Source organism: Arachis stenosperma, chromosome 9 (genome assembly GCF_014773155.1).
Source record: "Arachis stenosperma cultivar V10309 chromosome 9, arast.V10309.gnm1.PFL2, whole genome shotgun sequence".
NCBI lineage: Eukaryota > Viridiplantae > Streptophyta > Magnoliopsida > Fabales > Fabaceae > Arachis > Arachis stenosperma.
This window is the reverse complement of record NC_080385.1, coordinates 152,739,506-152,759,969: the sequence shown is the minus strand read 5'-3', so window position 1 is coordinate 152,759,969 and position 20,464 is coordinate 152,739,506. Positions and strand designations below refer to the sequence as shown.

Below are 20,464 nucleotides of genomic sequence, written 5' to 3'. Positions count from 1 at the left end.
TTCCAGAGGAACAAAATTCATAATAAATAATGCACTATTGTCTACCAAGTCTCTAAGAAACTTGTTGAGTTTTAAAGATATTCACCGAAATGGATATCATATTGAGACTATGAATGAGGGAAGTCATGAGTACTTATGTATCACAACTCATGATTCAAATAAAAGGGTTATATTAGAAAAGTTGCCCTCACTTTCATATGGGTTATATTACACCAAGATTAGTGTAATTGAATCACATGCCACTGTAAACCAGAAGTTTACTAGCCCAAATGAATTCATAACTTAGCACGATCGATTGGGTCATCCGGGAACAACCATGATGCAGAGAATTATTGAAAACTCCCATGGACATTCACTAAAGAACCAGAAGATTCTTAAATCTAGTGAATTTTGTTGTGCTGCATGTTCTCTAGGGAAGTTAATTTTAAGGCCATCACCAGTAAAGATTGGATTTGAGTCCCATAAATTCCTAGAAAAGATTCAAGGTGATATATTTAGACCTATTCATCCACCATGTGGATCTTTTAGATATTTTATGGACCTAATAGATGCATCTTTGAGATGGTCACATGTGTACTTATTGTCTTCTTGCAACCTGGCGTTTGCGAGATTACTGGCTCAAATTATTCGATTAAAAGTACAATTTCTAGAAAATCCAATCAAAGTAATTCGTCTTGACAATGCTAGTGAATTTACTTCCCATGATTTTGATGCTTAATGTGTGGCTAATGGAATAAGTGTTGAACATCCAGTAGCTTATGTTCATACACAAAATGGGTTAGCAGAATCACTTATTAAACGCCTCCAATTAATTGCTAGACCCTTACTTATGAGAACAAATCTCCTAACCTCAGTTTGGGGGCATGCTATTTTACATGCCACAGCATTTATTCGTTTGAGGCCAACGAGTTACCATCAATTCTCTCCTATGCAATTAGCTTTTGGCCAGTAGCCAAATGTTTCCCATTTAAGAATATTCGAGTGTGCAATATATGTTCCCATTGCACCACCTGATGATCGCACCAAAATGGGACCCCAAAGAAAATTGGGGATATATGTTGGATATGATTCTCCTTCTATAGTGAGGTATCTTGAGATACAAACTGGAGATGTATTTAAAGCCCGGTTTGCGGATTGTCATTTTGATGAATCAAGATTTCCAACATTAGGGGAGAGAATAAGCTTCCTGAAAAGGAACTTAATTGGAATGCATCATTGTTGATGCATTTAGATCCTTGATCAGGGCAATGTGAACTAGAAGTTCAAAAGATTATACATTTGCAAAGAATAGCAAATGAATTGCCTGATGCATTTTCCGATACAAAGAGGATAACCAAATCTAATATACCAGTGAAAAATGCCCCAATTCGAATTGATGTCCCAGTAGGACAAGTAGCCACTGAAGCAAATTCACGCCAGAAGCGTGGTAGGCCTGTCGGTTCTAAAGACAAAAATCTTCGAAAACGAAAAGAGGTAATTACTATTCCTGTTGAAAAAGACATAGTAAAGACATCTGCAGTTGTCCAAAATTTCGATATAATTTTAACGCCATAAGACGTTCAGGTACTTGAAAATTGTGAAAATGACGAGATCTCGATAAAGTATGTCTTTACAGGAGAGAAATGGGACCAGAATAAGACAATTGTCAATGAAATATTTGCATATAATGTGGCATTAAATATCATGCATGAAAGTAAGGATCTTGAGCCAAGATCAGTCGAAGAATGCTGACAAAGAAACGATTGGCCAAAATAGGAAGAAGCCATGAAGGCTGAATTAGACTCACTTGCAAAACGTGAAGTCTTTGGACCTGTAGTCCGTACACCAGAAGATGTAAAACCTGTTAGATACAGGTGTGTATTTGTGAGAAAATGAAATGAGAAAAATGAAGTTGTGCACTACAAAGCCCGACTTATGGCACAAGGTTTTTCACAAAGGTCCGGTATAGATTATGAAGAAACGTATGTATTCCCCTGTAGTGAATGCGATAACATTGCGCTATTTGGTCAGTTTATCTGCATATTATAAACTATATATGCATTTAATGGATGTGGTAACAGCCTACTTGTATGACTCATTAGATCGTGATATCTTTATGAAAGTCCCTGAAGGACTAAAGATATCTAAACCATCCAATGAATATTTGCAAGGGTTATACTAAGTCAAATTGCAAAGATCTTTATACGGTCTAAAGCAAGCTGGACGAATGTGGTATAATCGCCTTACTGAGTATCTGGCCAAAAATGGATTCAAGAATGATGATATCTGTCTATGTGTTTTCATAAAGAAATATGCATATGGATTCATTATAATTGCTGTGTACGTTGATGATTTAAATATCATTAGGACTCCTGAAGAGATTCCAACAATTATAAAAACTCTGAAAGAAGAGTTTGAGATGAAAAATCTTGGAATGACTAAATTTTGTCTCGGCCTGCAAATCAAGCATATAAAAAATGGGATCTTTATTCATCAAACAACATACACAGAGAAGATCTTGAAGAGATTTTATATGGATAAGTCATATCCATTAAGTACCCCAATGATCGTAAGATCTTTGGATGTGAAAAAGGATCAATTCCGTCCTAAAGAAGAAAATAAAGATATCATTGGTCCTGAAGTACCATATCTTAGTACCATTGGAGTGCTAATGTATCTTGTTAATAATACACGACCCAATATATCATTTGCTGTGAATTTACTAGAAAGATATAGTTCCTCTCCAACCAGAAGACATTGGAGTGGAATCAAACAAATATTTCGATATCTTCATGAAACGGTTGATATGAGATTGTTTTATCCATATGGATCCAAGTCACAATTAGTTGGCTATGCAGATGCTGGATACTTGTCTGATTCACATAAAGGGAGATCTCAAATAGGATACCTTTTTACATATGGTCGAACAGCTATATCATGGAGGTCCACGAAACAGACGATTGCTGCAACATCCTCTAATCATGCCGAAATACTAGCGATTCATGAAGCAAGTCGCGAGTGTTTTTGGCTCAGGAGTTTTGATCCAATATATTCTGTCATCATGTGGACTGATTGATCATAAGATAGCTCCAACTGTCCTGTTTGAAGATAATACAGCATGCATTGCTCAACTTAAAGGCGGATACATCAAAGGTAATAGAACAAAGCATATTTTTCCCAAATTCTTCTTCACTCACGATCTTCAAAATCAAGGAACAATTGATGTTCAACAGATCCGCTCAAGTGATAATATGGCAGATTTATTTACAAAGTCACTCCCAAAATCCTCTTTTGAAAGATTGGTACATGAGATTGGGATGCGCCGATTTCAAGACATTAAATGATGTCGACAAGAGGGGAAGACTGTACTCTTTCTTCCTTGGTCAGTTTTTTTCCCATTGGGTTTTTCTTGACAAGGTTTTTAATGAGGCAGTCCCCGTCACAAAGAATATTGTACTCTTTTTCCTTCACTAAGGTTTTTTCCCACTGAATTTTTCTATAGTAAGATTTTAATGAGACATATTCCTAAATGAGCATCCAAGGGAAAATGTTACAACAAGGATGGATAAGGATGGATGCCCATTTATGAGCAGCTCAGTTTTTCTATGCTAAAAAGAGCAATTCTCATGACAAAGAACAATTAATGAAGTTTGAAAAGTAGAATTTATTTGCCTATAAAAGTATGAACGAGGCAAAAGGAATATACACAGCAATATTAAAAACAAATACTTTCTTTCTCTTTCTTATATGTCCTGCAATATAGAGCATTTTTTACTTTCTCTCTTCACATACTACTAATATAATATTAATATGTTATCTTTATAGTAGTATTTTCTATTTATACTTTATTACCTATTCTTTATTTATTTTACAAGAAACAAATTTATTATCATTATGATAGACAATTATAGGCGTGTAATATAGATGAGAGAATGAACTACTAATATCATTAAATAAAGTTAAATAAAACAAATTATAGGTGAGAAACCCAATTTATTTATTTTTTTTTTTTTTTGCTTAATAATATACCTGTGGTATCAAACAGCAAATTAATATGTACAACACAAACATCAAGAGGAAATGAGATCTTGTTACAAATGCCAGTGTCTAATTAAAAAAGAAGACCCTTGTTTATAAGCTCTGTAACTGTGCGTAATAATAATGAGCTAGAAGAGTATAATTTTGTGGCTAAACTGGGTTGGGCAGATGATGGCACCATCTATGCAGAGGCCACCTTTGGTGTGAGTGCAATCAATTTGGGCCAAAGAGAACTTCAGTTTAGTGGGCTCATTGGGCCTATCAACAATAAAATCTCCAACACGGTAGTGGATCCACTCCCCTGGGCTAGTCAAATAAGACTCTGAGTGAGAAAGATGGCCGTGTGATGTGGAGAGTTGAAATCGGACGGGCTTGATGTCCCAGCCATGGACTTGGTCCACGTTGCACACACGGCGGCCCTTTCTTTTAGAGGCCATGCCCAATTGGAGTCTGAAAAATAGGGTGTAACTGCCCACAGGGAATTCAAACTCTAGCTCCCCCACCACCTCAACCCACCACATTTGTTGAAGATAGGCAACGCTCTTGAACCTGCGGTTGCCATGTTTATATCAATCCAAATCCAAATGCTAATTCAAATGCAACAATAAACCACGTTGATTAGGAAAAGCCATCAGCTTAGAGTTGGAATCCGTTTCCAACAGAAGAAAAGTGCAATTTGGTTTATTGGATTGAGAACATTTTTTTATTATTATTATTATTATTATTATTATTATTATGGATCATGCTACGTGTACACTAAAATTAGCCACCAAAATCAGTCATTAGCATAAAATACATGTTGGAATATAAATACACATTAAAAATAAATTAAATCATACATATATTTATACACAAATACATTAGTAGCTGATTTTAGTATACAAATAGCATATTATTATTATGATGGATTTATGATGCCTTTTCGATGGGACCGGGAACAAGCTAAGCACACAGAAAGGATTATTCTTTAATATTGGAAGGGTATTATTATTCAGAAAAGTTCTAACCTTTCTAGAAATTAAACAAATTGCATAGATTCTAATAAAAGCGATACCAATAGTAATCCTTCTTAAGCATATTATAAACAAATGATAAGGCATGCATGCTTCCCAAGTTATGACCGAAGGCACATAATATATAGTGGTAGTAATTAATAATAAACAAATGAATAAATAATGGGATTAATGGCCAAAGACGCTTTTGTTGCAATTAGAATATGATCTTGCATTCTTCTTTGCTTTATCCATATTCCATACAGAATGAGCAAAATCTATGCGATTACCTATCATTGCTTTCCCTTCAACACAAGTAGTCCTTTTCATCTATTTAGTTTATATACTATTTTTTTTTTTTTTTTTGCAGATTGCATTGCTTGCACTCTTCTTTCTTTTTCTTTAATTACAGATAAAATATTAATGATTGATAAAACTAAAAGTATTTATTAGTTGCCATAATTAATATGTCAAAACCAATGGCATTGCCCATAAGCTTTCAAGATCGTTGACAGCTCGTTAGAAAATTCCTACATGATTAGGTGAAAAGCTTTTAGCGTAATCTATGGAAAATTTCATGTTCCATTGGGAATCTAAAATCCAATAATGAATGTTTTTCAACGTATATATATATATATATATATATATATATTTAGGCAGAACGATTACCATACGATACAACATTGTTCATTTCTACAAGTATTAGGTTTCTTCTAAATTCGGAGATCACTAGCTATTTTCAACGTTTGAAAATAATATAAATATATTGATTATTGGACATTTTCGCACTTGGGATATTTTATTTTAACACAATACAAAATTGACCACATATCATCTGAAAAATATCTCCTAAAATCGAGACAAAGTCATTAATTAGTACTTGATAACTATTATTATTATATTAGAGTGAGATTGCCTGATGGATGGGACATAATACTTGTGAAGCATGACAGAAATGAACTTATCGTTATAATACAAAATTCTTTCATTTTTCTTCCTATAAGATAAAGACAAATAGTTTCTTAAACTAGTTGTTTAATTTGGAAGACTTTATGAGTAATATAATATATGTGTTCATGCACAATGTAGATCTAAGACCGAGGCACGCAACATGGTGAAAGATAGATTATATTTTGAAAAATTTATAGAACAAAAATCCAACCAAAAAATATACAAGTAAATCTAAGACAAGCAAAGAAGGCATAATTGGAATGGATCAAGACTTGGGACTCAGGACTCAGGTTTTGACCAAAAATATTTAATTTCCGAACCTTTATATACCTTCAATGCAAGTTCAACCAGAAAACAAGACCACACACAAAGAAGAATTGTAGAGATCTAATATTACATTATTATTCATTAAAAACGACATAATAATAAGTTACCTGGATTCTTCAGTTGGAATATAATTCCAATATCTTCTATCGTCTATTCCTGTTATGTTGAAGGACTTGGATGACATGAACAAACAAATTTGTCCGCTGCATTTATCCAACCAAACTTCCTAAAATAAAAAGAAGGGTTTAGTAATTAAGTGCAAAAAGAGAAGTTGAAAGTTGAAAAGGGAAAGCTAAAATGAATGCAATATGACTAAGTGAGTGACCTTGGTGCCAGCATCGAAGCGATTGGGTAAACATAGTTTTGTATAAATGTCTTTCTTAGTCATAGAAGCAATAATATTGTGTTGAGCAAAGACTTTTTTGGCAAGGAACTTGTAGGTTTGTGGCAACTTTGATTCCCACACAAAATCAGCTGAGGAAGCTCTGTGAAAAGCGCGGTTCACTCTAGCCAGTTGGCATATTTCTGGTGGATCCAGATTCATCAGCAACCTTGATATGCAGCTCTCTGGTATGTCCCCAAGACCTGGCCTTCCATCACCATCATCATCATCATACTTGTTTGAAGTTGACAAAGAAATACCAGCCCCCATAAATAGATATTTTATGATGAAATTAAAAGGGTTTTTTGAGTTCAAAGGTAAAGGAGGAGGAGATAAAGTAGGTGGGAGAATATGAAAAGAGACAGAACTTGCTTTTCCATTTTCTTCCTTGGTGTGTTGGATTAAGGAGAAAGAAGAAGTAGTGGTAGAGGCACCATTTGAAAATGGAAAGGTAGAGAGAGCAGTGTGTGTTGGAAAAGGCATAAAGTGAAATTCTTATATATATGCCTATGTTCATTAATTAACCTTCAAAGGAAAAAAAGGGAAGAAAAAGAATTTATAATTGAAGGGGACGTATAGTACATGAGTGTGCATGGAATAATAATGTGTGTTGGGCGTAGCTAACTAGCTCTTCATTGTATCATCACGTATTCACATCACGCGTGCATTCACGCTCCTATATATATTTAGCAAACAAACATACTTATAGGATAATTTACATACATAAATTCAATAAAAAAATATTTTATAAATATTCTAAATTGAATTTTGTTATATATATATATATATATATATATATATATATATATATATATCTTTCGTTTGACTTATTGAATTTTGTTATATACATATCTCATTTGATTCTCTAAATCAAATTAGACACACATGTAATGAAATTCAATTTAAAATGTTTATATAATTTTTTTCTTAATTTATCTATATAACGTATCCTAATTTATATGTGAGTCTTGTTAGGAACCAATAGAATATTTATTTAAAATAATCATTTGGATATTATGGATAATAAATATCTCATGTCATGAAATCACTCATTTTAAAAGATTAAGCTAATTTTAGGGTTTATCAAAGATTGAATTTTTAATCTTTTGGATCTAGAATTTTGATACAATATCATAAAATCACTCATCGCAAAAATTTAAGTTGATGGAAAAAAGTAACACTAATGATTATATCTTTAATATTAAATCGGACATCTCTAAACTTTCATTATACACATTGTATAAATATTCCATTCTTTCTTATACTTATTCTTTATTCTTTATGCTCTTAATTCTCTTATGAGGCAGAAAAAGGGGAGCTAGTACAGACTTTTGTCTTACAACTTCCTTGATTCGCGTACCACACACATCCTAATACAAGATTTCAATGTATGATATTAGAACTTTAATTTATCACGGGAAAAATGCGTGACAAAAATATCGAGCATCGACCCACTGAATGTTATGTAAAGTGATCTCTTCAACGCCTTAATAATTAATTAATTATATATCATCATGTGAAGACCATAAAAAGGAAATGAATCCATTGAAATCGAGACATACATACAGCCTTAGCTGCTGCTTCTTTATTAATGAAATATTCATATTGAATCCTACTTTGGTGTATGTATGTTAATTACCCGTTTCTTAAACACGATTGTTAATTGGAACTTGCAAATAAAATATTTGGTTTCTTCTCATTCATGTAAGGCATAAGCTATATTAACCAACATGACAAAATTAAATTAGGTTAGAGGTGAAATCTAAAGAAATTAATTATTCTTGATAGTAGCTGCCAAATCGAGAATCACATGGTTACTCTCTTTTTCCCTTACTAATCTTTTGTTTTTCTTATCAACATCACACAGTATTTAATTAATTATCTGCACCGCATGCATGATTGATATAAAATTCTTTGTATAAATGTATTTTGTGTTGCTATATATAATTGATTAACAAAATTATTAATGATGATCAAAATCAAATAAGAAAATTAACGGAAAAAATAAGTATAAGAACTAACTTTTAATTAGTTGTAGAGAATTTAAAATTTAAAATTGTGATTTATGATGTAGAGTTTAGGGTTTAAATTTTTTAGAATTTAAAATATAAAATAAAACATTTATTTAAAAAAATTTAATTGATATTAACTAAACAAATTTGACTATAGCTAATTGAAGTCTATGTTATATTGATTTGTGAATTTATTCTAACAATATGTTTCTAGCAGAATTTTCCGGACAGACAACTGAACTTGATGTGTGTGTGGTGTGTATGTATATATATATCTCAAAGAATTCATAGAATAATTGACACAAATGAATTCATTAAATTACAATCAAAGTAGTGCATTCAAATTGTGAAATCTAATAAATATATGCATGTATAGAAATAGTGGTAACATGGCTTGTTGTCATAGTGTACTTGACTAGTTGACTTATTAAACCGTTGATGTTGTGGCACAACCACAACCATCCATCGCAATATCAATAAGAAGAGTGGCAGTAGCTTAGTGCCACCACAGTCCCCAATCATCCTAAGCTAAAAAATAAGTTTGATCGTTGGAAGAATTTTCAGAAATGGGTTGGGAGACAGTAATTATTGTGTGGGTAAAGACTTAAAGAGGGTGAAAGGGGAAGGGCCCATGAGAGTGTCCCTCCAGCTAGCAGAATTGACCTCTGAGGATCCAACCTCCCCTCGTTCTTCACGTGCTATCTTAATAAATTAATCGCCTAGATAGCTGGAGTTGACTACATTCTTATATATATCATGAACCAAGAGTAAGTTTTTTTTCTCTACATTCATTTATCGCCACAAAATAGTTAGTGTGGAGTAAAACATGTAAATTCTGTGAAAGATGAGAGAATGCCTCCGTATAAAATAAGAACTTCGTGTGTGCTTCCTAGTACAAGTGTGGAGGAGTCTTCATGTAATTTGAAGATGATATTATCATATTAAGCACAACACTTGTTTTTGAATGCGTTGCTTAGCAGTGACACAAAAAGCACAACGTCTTAGGGCTAGCAAAACATAGTTTGGATTAAGCCCCAAGAGCCCTAACTGTTTTCCATAGCAAAACCCTTTTAATTAGAGGGCTTCCAAAATTTGTTCCTTTTCTCATTTTAGTTCTTGTTATGGGCTTCTCATGTAATATTTATTTGGGCTTTGGTCCTGATTCCGTAACTGATTAAAGACTCCAAACCTATGACAAAAAAAAAAGCGCTAGATCTCTGTCTGACCAAATATATACACTCACATGATACCTTGTACGCAGATCCATTTATGGCGGACCTATGCTGGAAATTTTAGTTGCCTAAGGTATACATGCCTAGATATAATTCCTATCAATCTGGATCCTCTCACCTTAGCTTTGAACATCAACACATGGCATGAGCACGACAGGACCATGTCCAAATGTGGCTGCTTCCATTTATGTATGTTGTGTCTAGTAGATATAGCCCTAGGCTTCTCTCTGCTACTAAAATCATGGGATAATGTTAAATCATACTGTTACTTACATGCCTTTGGTAACTGTTTACTGGGTCGTTATTATATTTTTGGCTGGTATATGATATGGGTCATTTAATTTGTACACCATAGGAGAAAAAATTGCATATGCTGCATGCTGGGATTATTAACTTGTACTAAAAACTTGTTCTGTTACGTTGGAGAAGAAGCAGCTATTCTATACCTTGTACTAAGTTTAATTTACTTGTGTTCTTGTATTGATTCCAACACCCTTTCCTTATTACCTTCTAGTATAGTGCATTTTTAACTTTTACATACGTGTTTTGTACACTACTGTTCTTCTGCGGTGCCTGGCCATTTTTGTTACCCAAGTAAGATATGATATTTGTATGTCAGTATGTCACAATAAAACTGTTTCAGGCAATTCCCAATTTCCCATAAATGCCAGCATCGTTATTCGCTAATCATTAGTATTGTTAAGAATTAATGAAAACTTTGTCGTATTTCCACAGAAAAATGAGTGGATTACTATATTTCCGCATAATCATATGTTGTCTCTTGAGTCTTGGCTCTTTTGTTTAAGGTACACAAATTAATTCTTCTTTTTGTCAAAAAAAAAAAAAGAGTTTTTGAAGTATAGAAATGAACTTGATTAATAATTTGAATAAAGCTAAGAGATAAGATACTCATCAGGTATTGTGAAAGCGGAGAGAGGATTAACAACATTAGAACATGTACACATTCCACCTCTCATCCCTTTTGTCTTCTTTCACAATCATGCAGGAAAGACTGCGAAGAAATTTATCAAAATTCTGCTACCTATTGTTAACTTATTGTTATAAGTAATTACTAAAGAATTTATAACTGCAAAACATTTTTTATTTTTAGCTAACATTGTTTCACTTATAAAAAAACAAAAAACGAATTATTAAATTATTATTTTTTTCTTAATTTATTTTTCATTGCCATATTTACACGTTTTCGATTTCACCTTTTGGAAATGAATTTTAACCAGATATCATTGAAGTCTGTTTAAACAAAACAAATATTGAGATAAGTTTTAGAATTTAACTAACATATATTTAAAAAAAAAAAGATAAAATAGTTAATAAACTTAGGACATGGGAGGTGATGAGAGAATAAGAAGAAGAAAGTTAAAGATGAAATATAAATGGAAGACAACTACTTAAATAAAGATGACAAAAATATATTTTTATAAAGATGTTTGGTTTAAAAATGTGACTTATTTATTTAGTCATATTTTAAATAAAAACAATACTTTTATAAATATCAAAATTTAACCATATAATTCATCATCAAAAAGTTAAAAAGAAATATTTTCATACGAAAACAATTATAAAATCTTCATATAGTATTTACCTAAATCGAAATCCAAATGAGCAAAATAGTAAATACACGGAGACCTAATATATATATGTATTGATTATTACGTGTATATTAAAATTAATCATTAAAATTAATTATTAGTATAAAATACATATTTAAATATAAATATATATATTAAAAATAAATTAAACTATATTTATATTTAGATATAAATTCATTGACAGTTAATTTTAGTGTATCGATAACATTTTTTAATATTTAATGTTGAGTTGAGTTGAGTTGAGGTGTTCATTCTATAAGTGTCTTTATCTCTCTTAATTTCTCTCACTCATTTCTTCTTCTTCTTCTTGTTGGATTACTTCATTTGAACCCAAAATCAAATAAACCACATAATCTTTTCTCCATCATGACTTGACACCGTATCATGGGCTTCTTCCGCCGACTTTTTGGCGCCAAAAAGAAACTCACCACACAAACCCCTGCCTCCAAACCGCCCAAGAGAAGATGGAGCTTCGCCAAACACCCTCCGCAACCACAACCCCCTTCCTCCGCCCTCAACCACCACTATGACCCGTCCTCCTCATCCTTAGACGCCAACAAGCATGCCATCGCCGTTGCAGCCGCCACTGCAGCCGTTGCAGAGGCCGCTCTCGCAGCCGCCCACGCCGCCGCCGAGGTTGTTCGCCTCACCAGTGCCGGAGCTCCCCCAACTACTCCCACCACTACCAGCAGGCCGAACGTTTCCTCCGCCGCCGTTAAGATACAATCGGCGTTTCGTGGTTACTTGGTATGTGAAAATTGTAGTACTACTAGAACAATAAATCATTCTGTTCAGTGTTTCGCAACTTAGTAAGTAATGCTTAATTTCCAACGATGATAGTCACTACTCACTAGCACTATTTTCTTTCCTTAATAATAAAATATTTTAATTTGCGCATGAAAGTGAAAACAACCTGTTCCCTGGACATATTCCCTTCCAATAATATTGTATTATTAAACCAATTTCGATTCTGGAAAGCGTGTATTTTGTCTGGCCTTTGCATTTTCAGTACTACTGTTTTCTGCTGACAACATACATTTTCCTTCATATTAGAGATTCTTTTTATTTTGTGCAGTAAATTGGTCCTTTTAGGAAATTTTCTTCTTTTTTTCGTATCAATATTGTTATGGGTCACTTGTCTTGTCTCTCTCCTTATGTTCTACTTTGGCTTTACATTGTTCATTGCTCATTCCACATTGATGCAGTAATACTATTCATATTTCATCAGCAAAACGCTATCTTGGGAAATGGGAATGGCTTGAGGGTAAAACTAAAAAAAGTAAAATTTGATAGTGGGTAACATGAATCAACTTTATTGTGGAAAGTGAGGGGTGGGTATGCTAGTATTTAGCATATAAAAAAGGCCCACATTTTTTGGTGACTTATGAAATGATAGTTACCTTTGGTGGAAGGCAAAGAAGAATAGCCATTTCTACACCAAAAAGCAAGCTCAAAGCTCAGGAAAAAGGGGGGTTGTGGTAGCAGTGGCCCTGCGCCAACGAAGCTACTAAGTAAGTGCTTGTTGGTAGGATTGCCTTGCCATTAAGGAGAGTGATGAACAAGTTGTTAACCACTTATTAATTAATTGGCTTTTTGAATGGGTCTGTACTCTGTATGGTATGCTTTCTGGTCAAACTCATTTTTCTTTGCATTGGACGGCCAAATTAATAAGGGGAAGAAGAAACTATTACAGTATTACCGTATTCTTTTGTGGAAAAAATTAAAAGGTGCTTTTCACCTTACTTTAATTTATGTTAAAAAGTTTCACGTAAATGAAGTAATGAATAAGTGTGGTTAAGGTCACTAACATATACATAGTACTAGCATGTAAGAATTAGGAAAAGAAAGAGAGACAGCAGGGGAGGGGTTGCATCCTTTTCACCTTTCACTACCTTTCAACTAATAAGAAGGAATGTAATGATATTATATTGAAGGCAAGGAGGGCATTGAGAGCGCTAAAAGCATTGGTGAAGTTGCAAGCATTGGTTAGGGGCCACATCGTGAGAAAGCAAACCGCAGATATGCTAAGGCGCATGCAAACATTGGTGCGACTCCAGGCCCAGGCACGTGCCACTCGCGTGTTCTCACATACTAATACCACTATGCACTCTTTCAAGCCTTCACTTTCCCATTATTACCCTGTAAGCTAATTAAGCAAACATACCTTTCTATTTAATTATCCATGCCATCAATGCTTTCTAATTCTTGTTTATAATAATATAATCTGGCTTCATTCAAGGTCCCTGAAGAATATAGTACTAAATTTGATGGATCTTCTATTTTGAAGGTATGAAATTCTAATTCTTCCTCATATTAATCATCTAAATGTTAGTAGTTATTAACGCATAAATTTTCTTGTTGAACTGGTGGCAGAGATGTAGTTCCAATGCGAACTTTAGGAACAGCGAGTGGGAGAGGGGGGCACGGTTTGGTTCGAGTTGGTTAGAGCGATGGATGAAAGAAAGAGAAAACAGAGATGAGGATGAGGAGAAGATGAGTGACAAGATTCTTGAAGTAGACACATGGAAACCGCCACTAAGGTCAATGAAAGGAAAAGAAGAAGTATGTTCAAGAACCGCCGATAACAGCCCGCAAACATTATTGTCTTCGTCATCATCTAGGAGGCAGGGTGGACCCTTTACGCCCACAAGGAGCGAGTGCTCCTTCCATGGCTATGCAGGGCACCCCAACTACATGTCCAACACGCACTCTTCTAGAGCTAAGGTTAGATCGCAGAGTGCACCAAGACAGAGACTTGATTATGATAGATACGGATACGCTTGTTCCAATAATACTCTTCTTCACTATCATTCACATTTGAGGAGTAAAGTGTCAAGTAGCGTTTCAATAGAATTGGGGTTACCAATTTAAGGTGACATTGCTTGCATGCATGTCTTTGAATATATCCTTATGCACACTAAATAATAATATTCATTATCAATGCTTTTGTAACTTCTCATCAAGCTATATATAGTAACGGACTAAGCTGTCTTGTCTAGAACTATTCCTCTTAGCAAAAAGGTACATTGCTAGCTACTCTCAAATTCCATGTATAAATTCTTGCCTATATCGAGGGCTGAATCCTCACTTTTCTATCTTTGGGTAAAGTTATCAAACATTGTCTCCAACTTCTACAATAGTTAGTTCATAACATTACCTAGAGGATTTAAATCCATTAAAATCAATTGTGTCATGTTTTTCTTGCTTCTTTTGATATTTTCCTTTGTATATTTATTTATCCACTGTGAATTCACGGAAGGTAGATAGCATGGTAGTAGCTTTCATTCTAGTTAGGCCCTTTCGGTGGTCCATATTATTCAGAAACGGACGTGTGAAAACAAAAAGGACGAAATAATTCACAAATGAAGTGACATATGACACCATAAGTACTCAACCCCCCCAAACCCAAAAAAACTGGGTTTTTGTGTTCAAGGTTTTTTTTTTTTTTTCCCTCGGGACAAGGTGAGGGAACTCTGGCCTTGGATCCTCCCAAATTGCTCATGTCAAATCTTATGTTCATGATAGGGGTACCCCTCTTATATATGTTTCATCTAACCCCACCTCTCTTTTATAGTGTATGATTTTTTCATTAAATGACAACTTAGAATGCACTTTTCTTTTTACTTCTTTTGCAAGAGTGTGGTGCCTTGGTTCACATTATGCCAAAATCATTAACTTTAATCATTGATGTACAAGTTAAAGGAAAAAGAAAGAAAAAAACAGCTTAAATTTGTTTGAATCAATATGGAATTGAACTGCTAATAAACTAATAGTTCAACAACCGAAAAAGATTGATACGGAATTGGATTTGGATTTTCGTCTTGGCATAATCATTCTCTTTAGAAACATCTGGTGTTACTTGTTGGTATGTATGTTGGTAATAATAATGAATGAGTTGAATTGCCTTCACCTAGACATATGTAGTACCGTGAGAAAGAGCAGTATCATAGAATAGTACAGTTGGTGATAAATAATAATGCATACAATTTTATTATTAAAGTTGACACATCCTTACCCATAAAAAATGGTGTGACATATGCATGGGTGTGGGTACCAAACATTGAAAGCTTTCACTGCTGCATAGCTTAGTTTAATTAAGTGAGGTACTAGGCACAATGGATGCATTTGGAGATGGTTGAGATCATTGCTCTACACATCCAACAACCACCAAACATAATTAATTACAAAACAGTGAACCATAGCCTTTGTCCTATTTTGTAGGATAAGTATCACTCAAGTGGTTAGTAGAGATTAGAACCAATCAGGTCTTTCATTTTCCATGAAATTAAACTTTAATTGCATTACATTACACTAATATAATGTACAATAATTAAAATCTAGTATCTGAAACCAAAACCAACACTTTATTATTGTTACATTCTGCATGACTGAAACTTTAAAAACTCCTCCAAGTCTGAACATTTTCTATTTTATTTGATCTGTTATATATCCTTCAACAATTATTCCTAAATGTGTTAAATGAGCCTGCATAGTGAAAGAAAAGACTATTATCATAATTCATCATGAAAGAATTGCATTGTGCATTATGACTATGCATGAAAATATTGCTAAAAGATTGTGAGTTTCACACCTACATCACATGCATGCATCCACAACCACAAGAGTTAACTAGAAACCGCAGTTTGTGTTAGGATCAATGGTGAAGCCCAAAGAGACACCGCAGAGGCCCGGTAAGGTACCAATAGCCGTGGCATTTGGGTTGTAGGTTTCAATGAGGCCCATTAAGCACCTACAAACAGATTGCCTATTGTCACCAGAGTTAGCATTAGCAATGATGTTCAATCCAGACATTGCATCACAACATGGTGTTCCTGGCATGGGGTCTGGCGAGCCATATGTGATGAATATGGAGCATGCTGAGAATAGCTGGTTCACTATTGGGCAATCTATGACTGCAGGTGCAAATGGGACATATGACATTAACATCACTGCCAAAAGTATTATCATTGCTTTGTAGCTTTCCATTTGTTTATTGTTATAAGGTTCAATCACAATCTGCTTCTTCAGTGGAATACTTCCAATACATCATAAAATTATATAGGCATGTATATACATGGGGGGAATGCTTGGTTGGTGTGCAATGTGTTGCTCGTGGTCTTAACATGAATTTTAAGTGAACTTTGAGGTATGCATGATGCAACTATTTCAAATTTTCAACATAACTTTTAACCTTCATGTTTGTCAATAAAATAATTAAACTATGATAACAGCATCATGGTGTCGTGGTGTAGTTGGTTATCACGTCAGTCTAACACACTGAAGGTCTCCGGTTCGAGTCCGGGCGACGCCAATGTTTGATTATTATTTTTCTGTGTCTTTTGGGTTTTGAAACAGACAGTAGCACGAAACCTTCAAGTTTAGAATTTAAGAAATGAGCAGTTATTATGGTGAGGTGTCCCATTCTTGGCACATTCACCCAATTGCGTTATCTACCTAATTTGCTTAGTTCTTAAAACATCTTCTTTTGGATGTTCATGACTTACCTTTCTTATGGAAATAGGACATTAGTATTTTCAGCCATGTTATTTAGTGATTGATTTTGAATTCATTAAATTAAGGTTTACTTGTTTTACACGTCAGGATAGAAATGGACCACAGGAAAGCTGTTCTGAGATGAGATGAAAAATGGATTCTAATAAAAATAAATTTCTCTTTATGTATACTACATATATGTATTGAAAAAAAAAAAAAAGAAGGCAGACACATACCCACACAAATACAACAAATTTTAGACGTCGAAAAACAAATAATTAAGAGAAGAGAAGGCAGTATCTAAGAGCTATGGACTATGACTATACATATGAGAAAAGAAAATTGGTAGCATTAACTAGTGTGTTCAAGTGTCATTGCATTTCCATTTAGAAGTTGGAACGCATGTAAGGTAGTGGCACCAATGGCAGTGATCATATCCATTTTCACCCCGAAATAGCATCACCAATGCAACTGATAACCTGAAATCAAGCAAATGATTCATTTTAGTTTTATCATAAAAAGAGAACAAATTAAAATGAAGGAAGGAACTTAATTACTTACCCGGCAATCAAGAGAAGGAGGGAGAGTATCCATAGCACATACTGGTAAGCCTTGTACTTGGACTTGAGGCGAACACCCGCCGGAAGATGACGCTGCTCTAACCAACCAAACTGAGGACGGGGCAGCAAAATGAAACCGAGAAGGAATCCGGTAAGGAATCCTCCAATGTGAGCGAAATTATCAACGTGGGGCAAAATGCCAAGGGCAAGGTTGATGACAATGATGACCAAAAGTGTGATCAGAGCCATTGCCTTCAAATTTGCAACAATATGGGAGTCAGAGTCAATAATTAATGGAATCTCAAATCTCAAATCTCAAATTAGCATGATGAAGACTCTCACTTTATTTGAATAGATGGTCCAGTTTGTGAAAAGTTCCGAAAGCATTGCTCCAAGTAGTCCAAAGAGAGCACCAGATGCACCAACAGAAATGTTGTTTCTAATGAACAGAGTAGACAGCACACTCCCCCCAAATCCAGACACTAGATATATGATTCCTATTCTCACTGCCAGAAAGGTTTCCATGGATCAGATTGCAGCAAAAATAGCAAGTTTAAATGTTTCTCATTCTCACTAAATCACATACCAAATCCAAATTGCTGCTCAAGCCGAATACCAATGAAGACCAGACTCAACATGTTTGCTAGCAAATGAATAATTCCAGCATGTAACCAAATGCAAGTGACAAGTCTCCATGCCTGATGCTTATTCACAACATTATCCCACTCAAGACCTCCCATCTTTCTCAACCTTCAAACCACAGAAAAAGAAGTAAATTCAATCAGATCAACACCATCCCTACGTATAATGGTCATGATTATTGGCATCTTAAAACCTTTCTTTGTTTGGCATTTAAATAAGAAAGATACCGTTACCTGATTATACAATTATTATGCATATGCAAATTGCAGTTAAAAAAATATTAGTCCACATTTTTATCATGTTATGTCTGTGACATAATTATTTTACTTATTTGGCTTCCTTCCCTTATGCGACAACTTGCCTTTCTTTACTTTGCTTCATTTATTATTTATTTCTATGAACACCACTTGGCTTCCAATTTCAATTATGATTAAAAAAAAAATTGCATCTCAGAAATATGAAATTGGGCAATCCAGCAGTGACATCAGAAAAACAACTACGAGACAATAGGAATTAATAGTCATCCAATATCTGAACTCTGAAATTTGAGAATCGATTCAAATCCCCCAAGTCTCAGAAATTAGAAATTTGAATAAAAACAGAAAGTAGTCGACTTGAAATATATAAATTGATACTAATTGGAGGAAGTGATTGAATAAAAAGCAAAAAAAGAATGAAGGGAATTGAGAGGTGTTACGTTGAAGAAGAAGGGCCAAGCAGTGGATTCTCCCTAAGAGGCTGAAAAGAGAACCTGCCAAGGAACCTGGCGACACAATTACCCTGGAGTCCTATGTTGTTCTTGGGGCAATCGTTGATGTACATGGCAACAATGAAAACAGCAATATTTGCAACCACAAACATGGGCACAAGCCATGATGTCCAATGAGTCTCTGGATCATAAGCATATGAAGAAGAAGAAGAAGAAACTGCTGCTGCTTGTGGTGGAGCTCTAGAAGTGTTCTTGGTTCCACCACTCTCAAGATCTCTCCCTCCCATACTACTCATATTCTCGAATCCAACACCAAAAATGAAGAATATGTGAACCCCCTTTTATATGGAAGACATGAGACACAAGAAGGTGCTACACAACTAATTAACTAAACAACTTGGATTCACTTCACTGCTGCGGTAACAATAAGAAACAACACTACTATGCTCCCACACGCTAAACGGTTCACCACGTGGCGAATTCTGATTGCTTCTAGTAGGATAAGATCTTACTATATAGGTATGTCGGTTTTCACTTGCGCCCTTTTTATTAAATAATTGCTTCTTCGCTATTATCTATCAATAAAAATCTTAACCCAAATTCGGGAGACACAATTAGAAAACGGATATTTTTCCTTTATAATGCTCCTCCACGTTTTCCTTTTGTGTAACGTTTCGTCAATAATTGAAATTACACACCAACGAATTAACTCATTCACACGATTTTGTTTGCTATTCTTTCTTGCAAGAAATTAAACCAAGTTACATTATTTGCTTCGAATTATATATGACGACTGTATTGCACTTAAAAGTGTAAAATCAAATTCATACCAAATTGAATAGGGCATACATATATGAGCTTAGCTTGTTCAATTGAAGTGAGGTAGATAAATCAATTTCAAATTAATAACTAGGTAACCGTTTTAATTGCATGCTATGTGTTCGCCAACAAAGTAAAAGAACGTAACATATATCATCACATTCATTAAGAAACATGCATGTAGATGTCATATCAACAATTCATTGTCCGAGAACGAACTTACAGAAATCAGAAATGTGATTCAGGATTTTTCTTTATTATTATTATTATTATTATTATTCATGAAATTAATTACTAGTTGTAAACGCAAATAGTTAAAAATTAACTAAACGAAAAATAAATGGACTAATAGAGGAGCTATATTTACATTCTCCTAGGAGGCTAGGACTTTGCCAACCACTATGACTTTGATAGTTTGATTATTGGTATATATTATTTTGCTTTCAAAAAGGTAGAATATTCCATTTGTATAAACAATAATCATAATTCATAATATCTTAATATACTCTGCTTTCCACCCGTCCACACATCACACATTTTGTATGCGCGTTAACCCCAATTACAAACTAGAGGCAGAGGGCTTCATATATTTAGAAGCTTTAAAACGTTAATAATTACTTGAATTCTTTCAAGACTTTTCTTTATGAATAACCGGAACTCATTATTAGGTGCAATTGTGAAAGAGATCATGTCATGGATTATATATAATCAAGGTTAA

At 34.2% G+C, this 20,464-nt stretch overlaps 4 protein-coding genes and 1 non-coding gene across 5 annotated transcripts; 2 read left to right on the top strand and 3 right to left on the bottom strand.

The window, feature by feature from the left end:
- Positions 1-3,964: 3,964 nt before the first annotated feature.
- On the bottom strand, positions 3,965-7,182 carry LOC130947840 (F-box protein PP2-A13-like). Its single transcript, XM_057876560.1, has 3 exons — positions 6,613-7,182; positions 6,395-6,513; positions 3,965-4,566 (listed from the first exon to the last, which is right to left on the bottom strand). The coding sequence occupies exons 1-3, from the start codon at positions 7,150-7,152 to the stop codon at positions 4,146-4,148; spliced, it is 1,080 nt and encodes a 359-aa protein (XP_057732543.1). The 5' UTR covers positions 7,153-7,182; the 3' UTR covers positions 3,965-4,145.
- Positions 7,183-11,787: 4,605 nt separating this feature from the next.
- LOC130948010 (protein IQ-DOMAIN 23-like) lies at positions 11,788-14,620 on the top strand. The gene is made up of 4 exons (XM_057876723.1): positions 11,788-12,270; positions 13,458-13,664; positions 13,763-13,810; positions 13,897-14,620. The coding sequence occupies exons 1-4, from the start codon at positions 11,908-11,910 to the stop codon at positions 14,392-14,394; spliced, it is 1,116 nt and encodes a 371-aa protein (XP_057732706.1). The 5' UTR covers positions 11,788-11,907; the 3' UTR covers positions 14,395-14,620.
- A 1,532-nt stretch (positions 14,621-16,152) lies between these two features.
- LOC130950134 (putative non-specific lipid-transfer protein 14) lies at positions 16,153-16,509 on the bottom strand. Its single transcript, XM_057878679.1, has one exon. The coding sequence runs from the start codon at positions 16,507-16,509 to the stop codon at positions 16,153-16,155; it is 357 nt and encodes a 118-aa protein (XP_057734662.1).
- Positions 16,510-16,760: 251 nt separating this feature from the next.
- Positions 16,761-16,834, top strand: TRNAV-AAC (transfer RNA valine (anticodon AAC)). Its single transcript has one exon. It is a non-coding gene; the product is annotated as a tRNA-Val (tRNA).
- Positions 16,835-17,170: 336 nt separating this feature from the next.
- LOC130951888 (RHOMBOID-like protein 3) lies at positions 17,171-19,293 on the bottom strand. The gene is made up of 5 exons (XM_057880637.1): positions 18,916-19,293; positions 18,163-18,326; positions 17,919-18,082; positions 17,578-17,828; positions 17,171-17,495 (listed from the first exon to the last, which is right to left on the bottom strand). Exons 1-5 carry the CDS (start codon positions 19,221-19,223, stop codon positions 17,381-17,383), a joined length of 1,002 nt encoding a protein of 333 aa, XP_057736620.1. The 5' UTR covers positions 19,224-19,293; the 3' UTR covers positions 17,171-17,380.
- Between the last annotated feature and the right edge of the window lie 1,171 nt (positions 19,294-20,464).

What these genes read in the sequence shown, in the direction of transcription:
- LOC130951888 (XM_057880637.1), bottom strand. Translation starts at nt 19,223, where the DNA reads ATGAGTAGTATGGGAGGGAGAGATCTTGAGAGTGGTGGAACCAAGAAC. An exon ending in GGACCATCTATTCAAATAAA is followed by an intron (nt 17,829 to 17,918) that starts GTGAGAGTCTTC and finishes GCAAATTTGAAG; the next exon opens with GCAATGGCTCTGATCACACT. An exon ending in CTCCTTCTCTTGATTGCCGG is followed by an intron (nt 17,496 to 17,577) that starts GTAAGTAATTAA and finishes GCTTGATTTCAG; the next exon opens with GTTATCAGTTGCATTGGTGA.
- LOC130950134 (XM_057878679.1), bottom strand. Translation starts at nt 16,509, where the DNA reads ATGGAAAGCTACAAAGCAATGATAATACTTTTGGCAGTGATGTTAATG.
- LOC130947840 (XM_057876560.1), bottom strand. Translation starts at nt 7,152, where the DNA reads ATGCCTTTTCCAACACACACTGCTCTCTCTACCTTTCCATTTTCAAAT. An exon ending in GCTTCGATGCTGGCACCAAG is followed by an intron (nt 6,514 to 6,612) that starts GTCACTCACTTA and finishes TTTTTATTTTAG; the next exon opens with GAAGTTTGGTTGGATAAATG. An exon ending in ATTCCAACTGAAGAATCCAG is followed by an intron (nt 4,567 to 6,394) that starts GTAACTTATTAT and finishes TGGCAACCGCAG; the next exon opens with GTTCAAGAGCGTTGCCTATC.
- LOC130948010 (XM_057876723.1), top strand. Translation starts at nt 11,908, where the DNA reads ATGGGCTTCTTCCGCCGACTTTTTGGCGCCAAAAAGAAACTCACCACA. An exon ending in CACTTTCCCATTATTACCCT is followed by an intron (nt 13,665 to 13,762) that starts GTAAGCTAATTA and finishes GCTTCATTCAAG; the next exon opens with GTCCCTGAAGAATATAGTAC. An exon ending in ATGGATCTTCTATTTTGAAG is followed by an intron (nt 13,811 to 13,896) that starts GTATGAAATTCT and finishes AACTGGTGGCAG; the next exon opens with AGATGTAGTTCCAATGCGAA.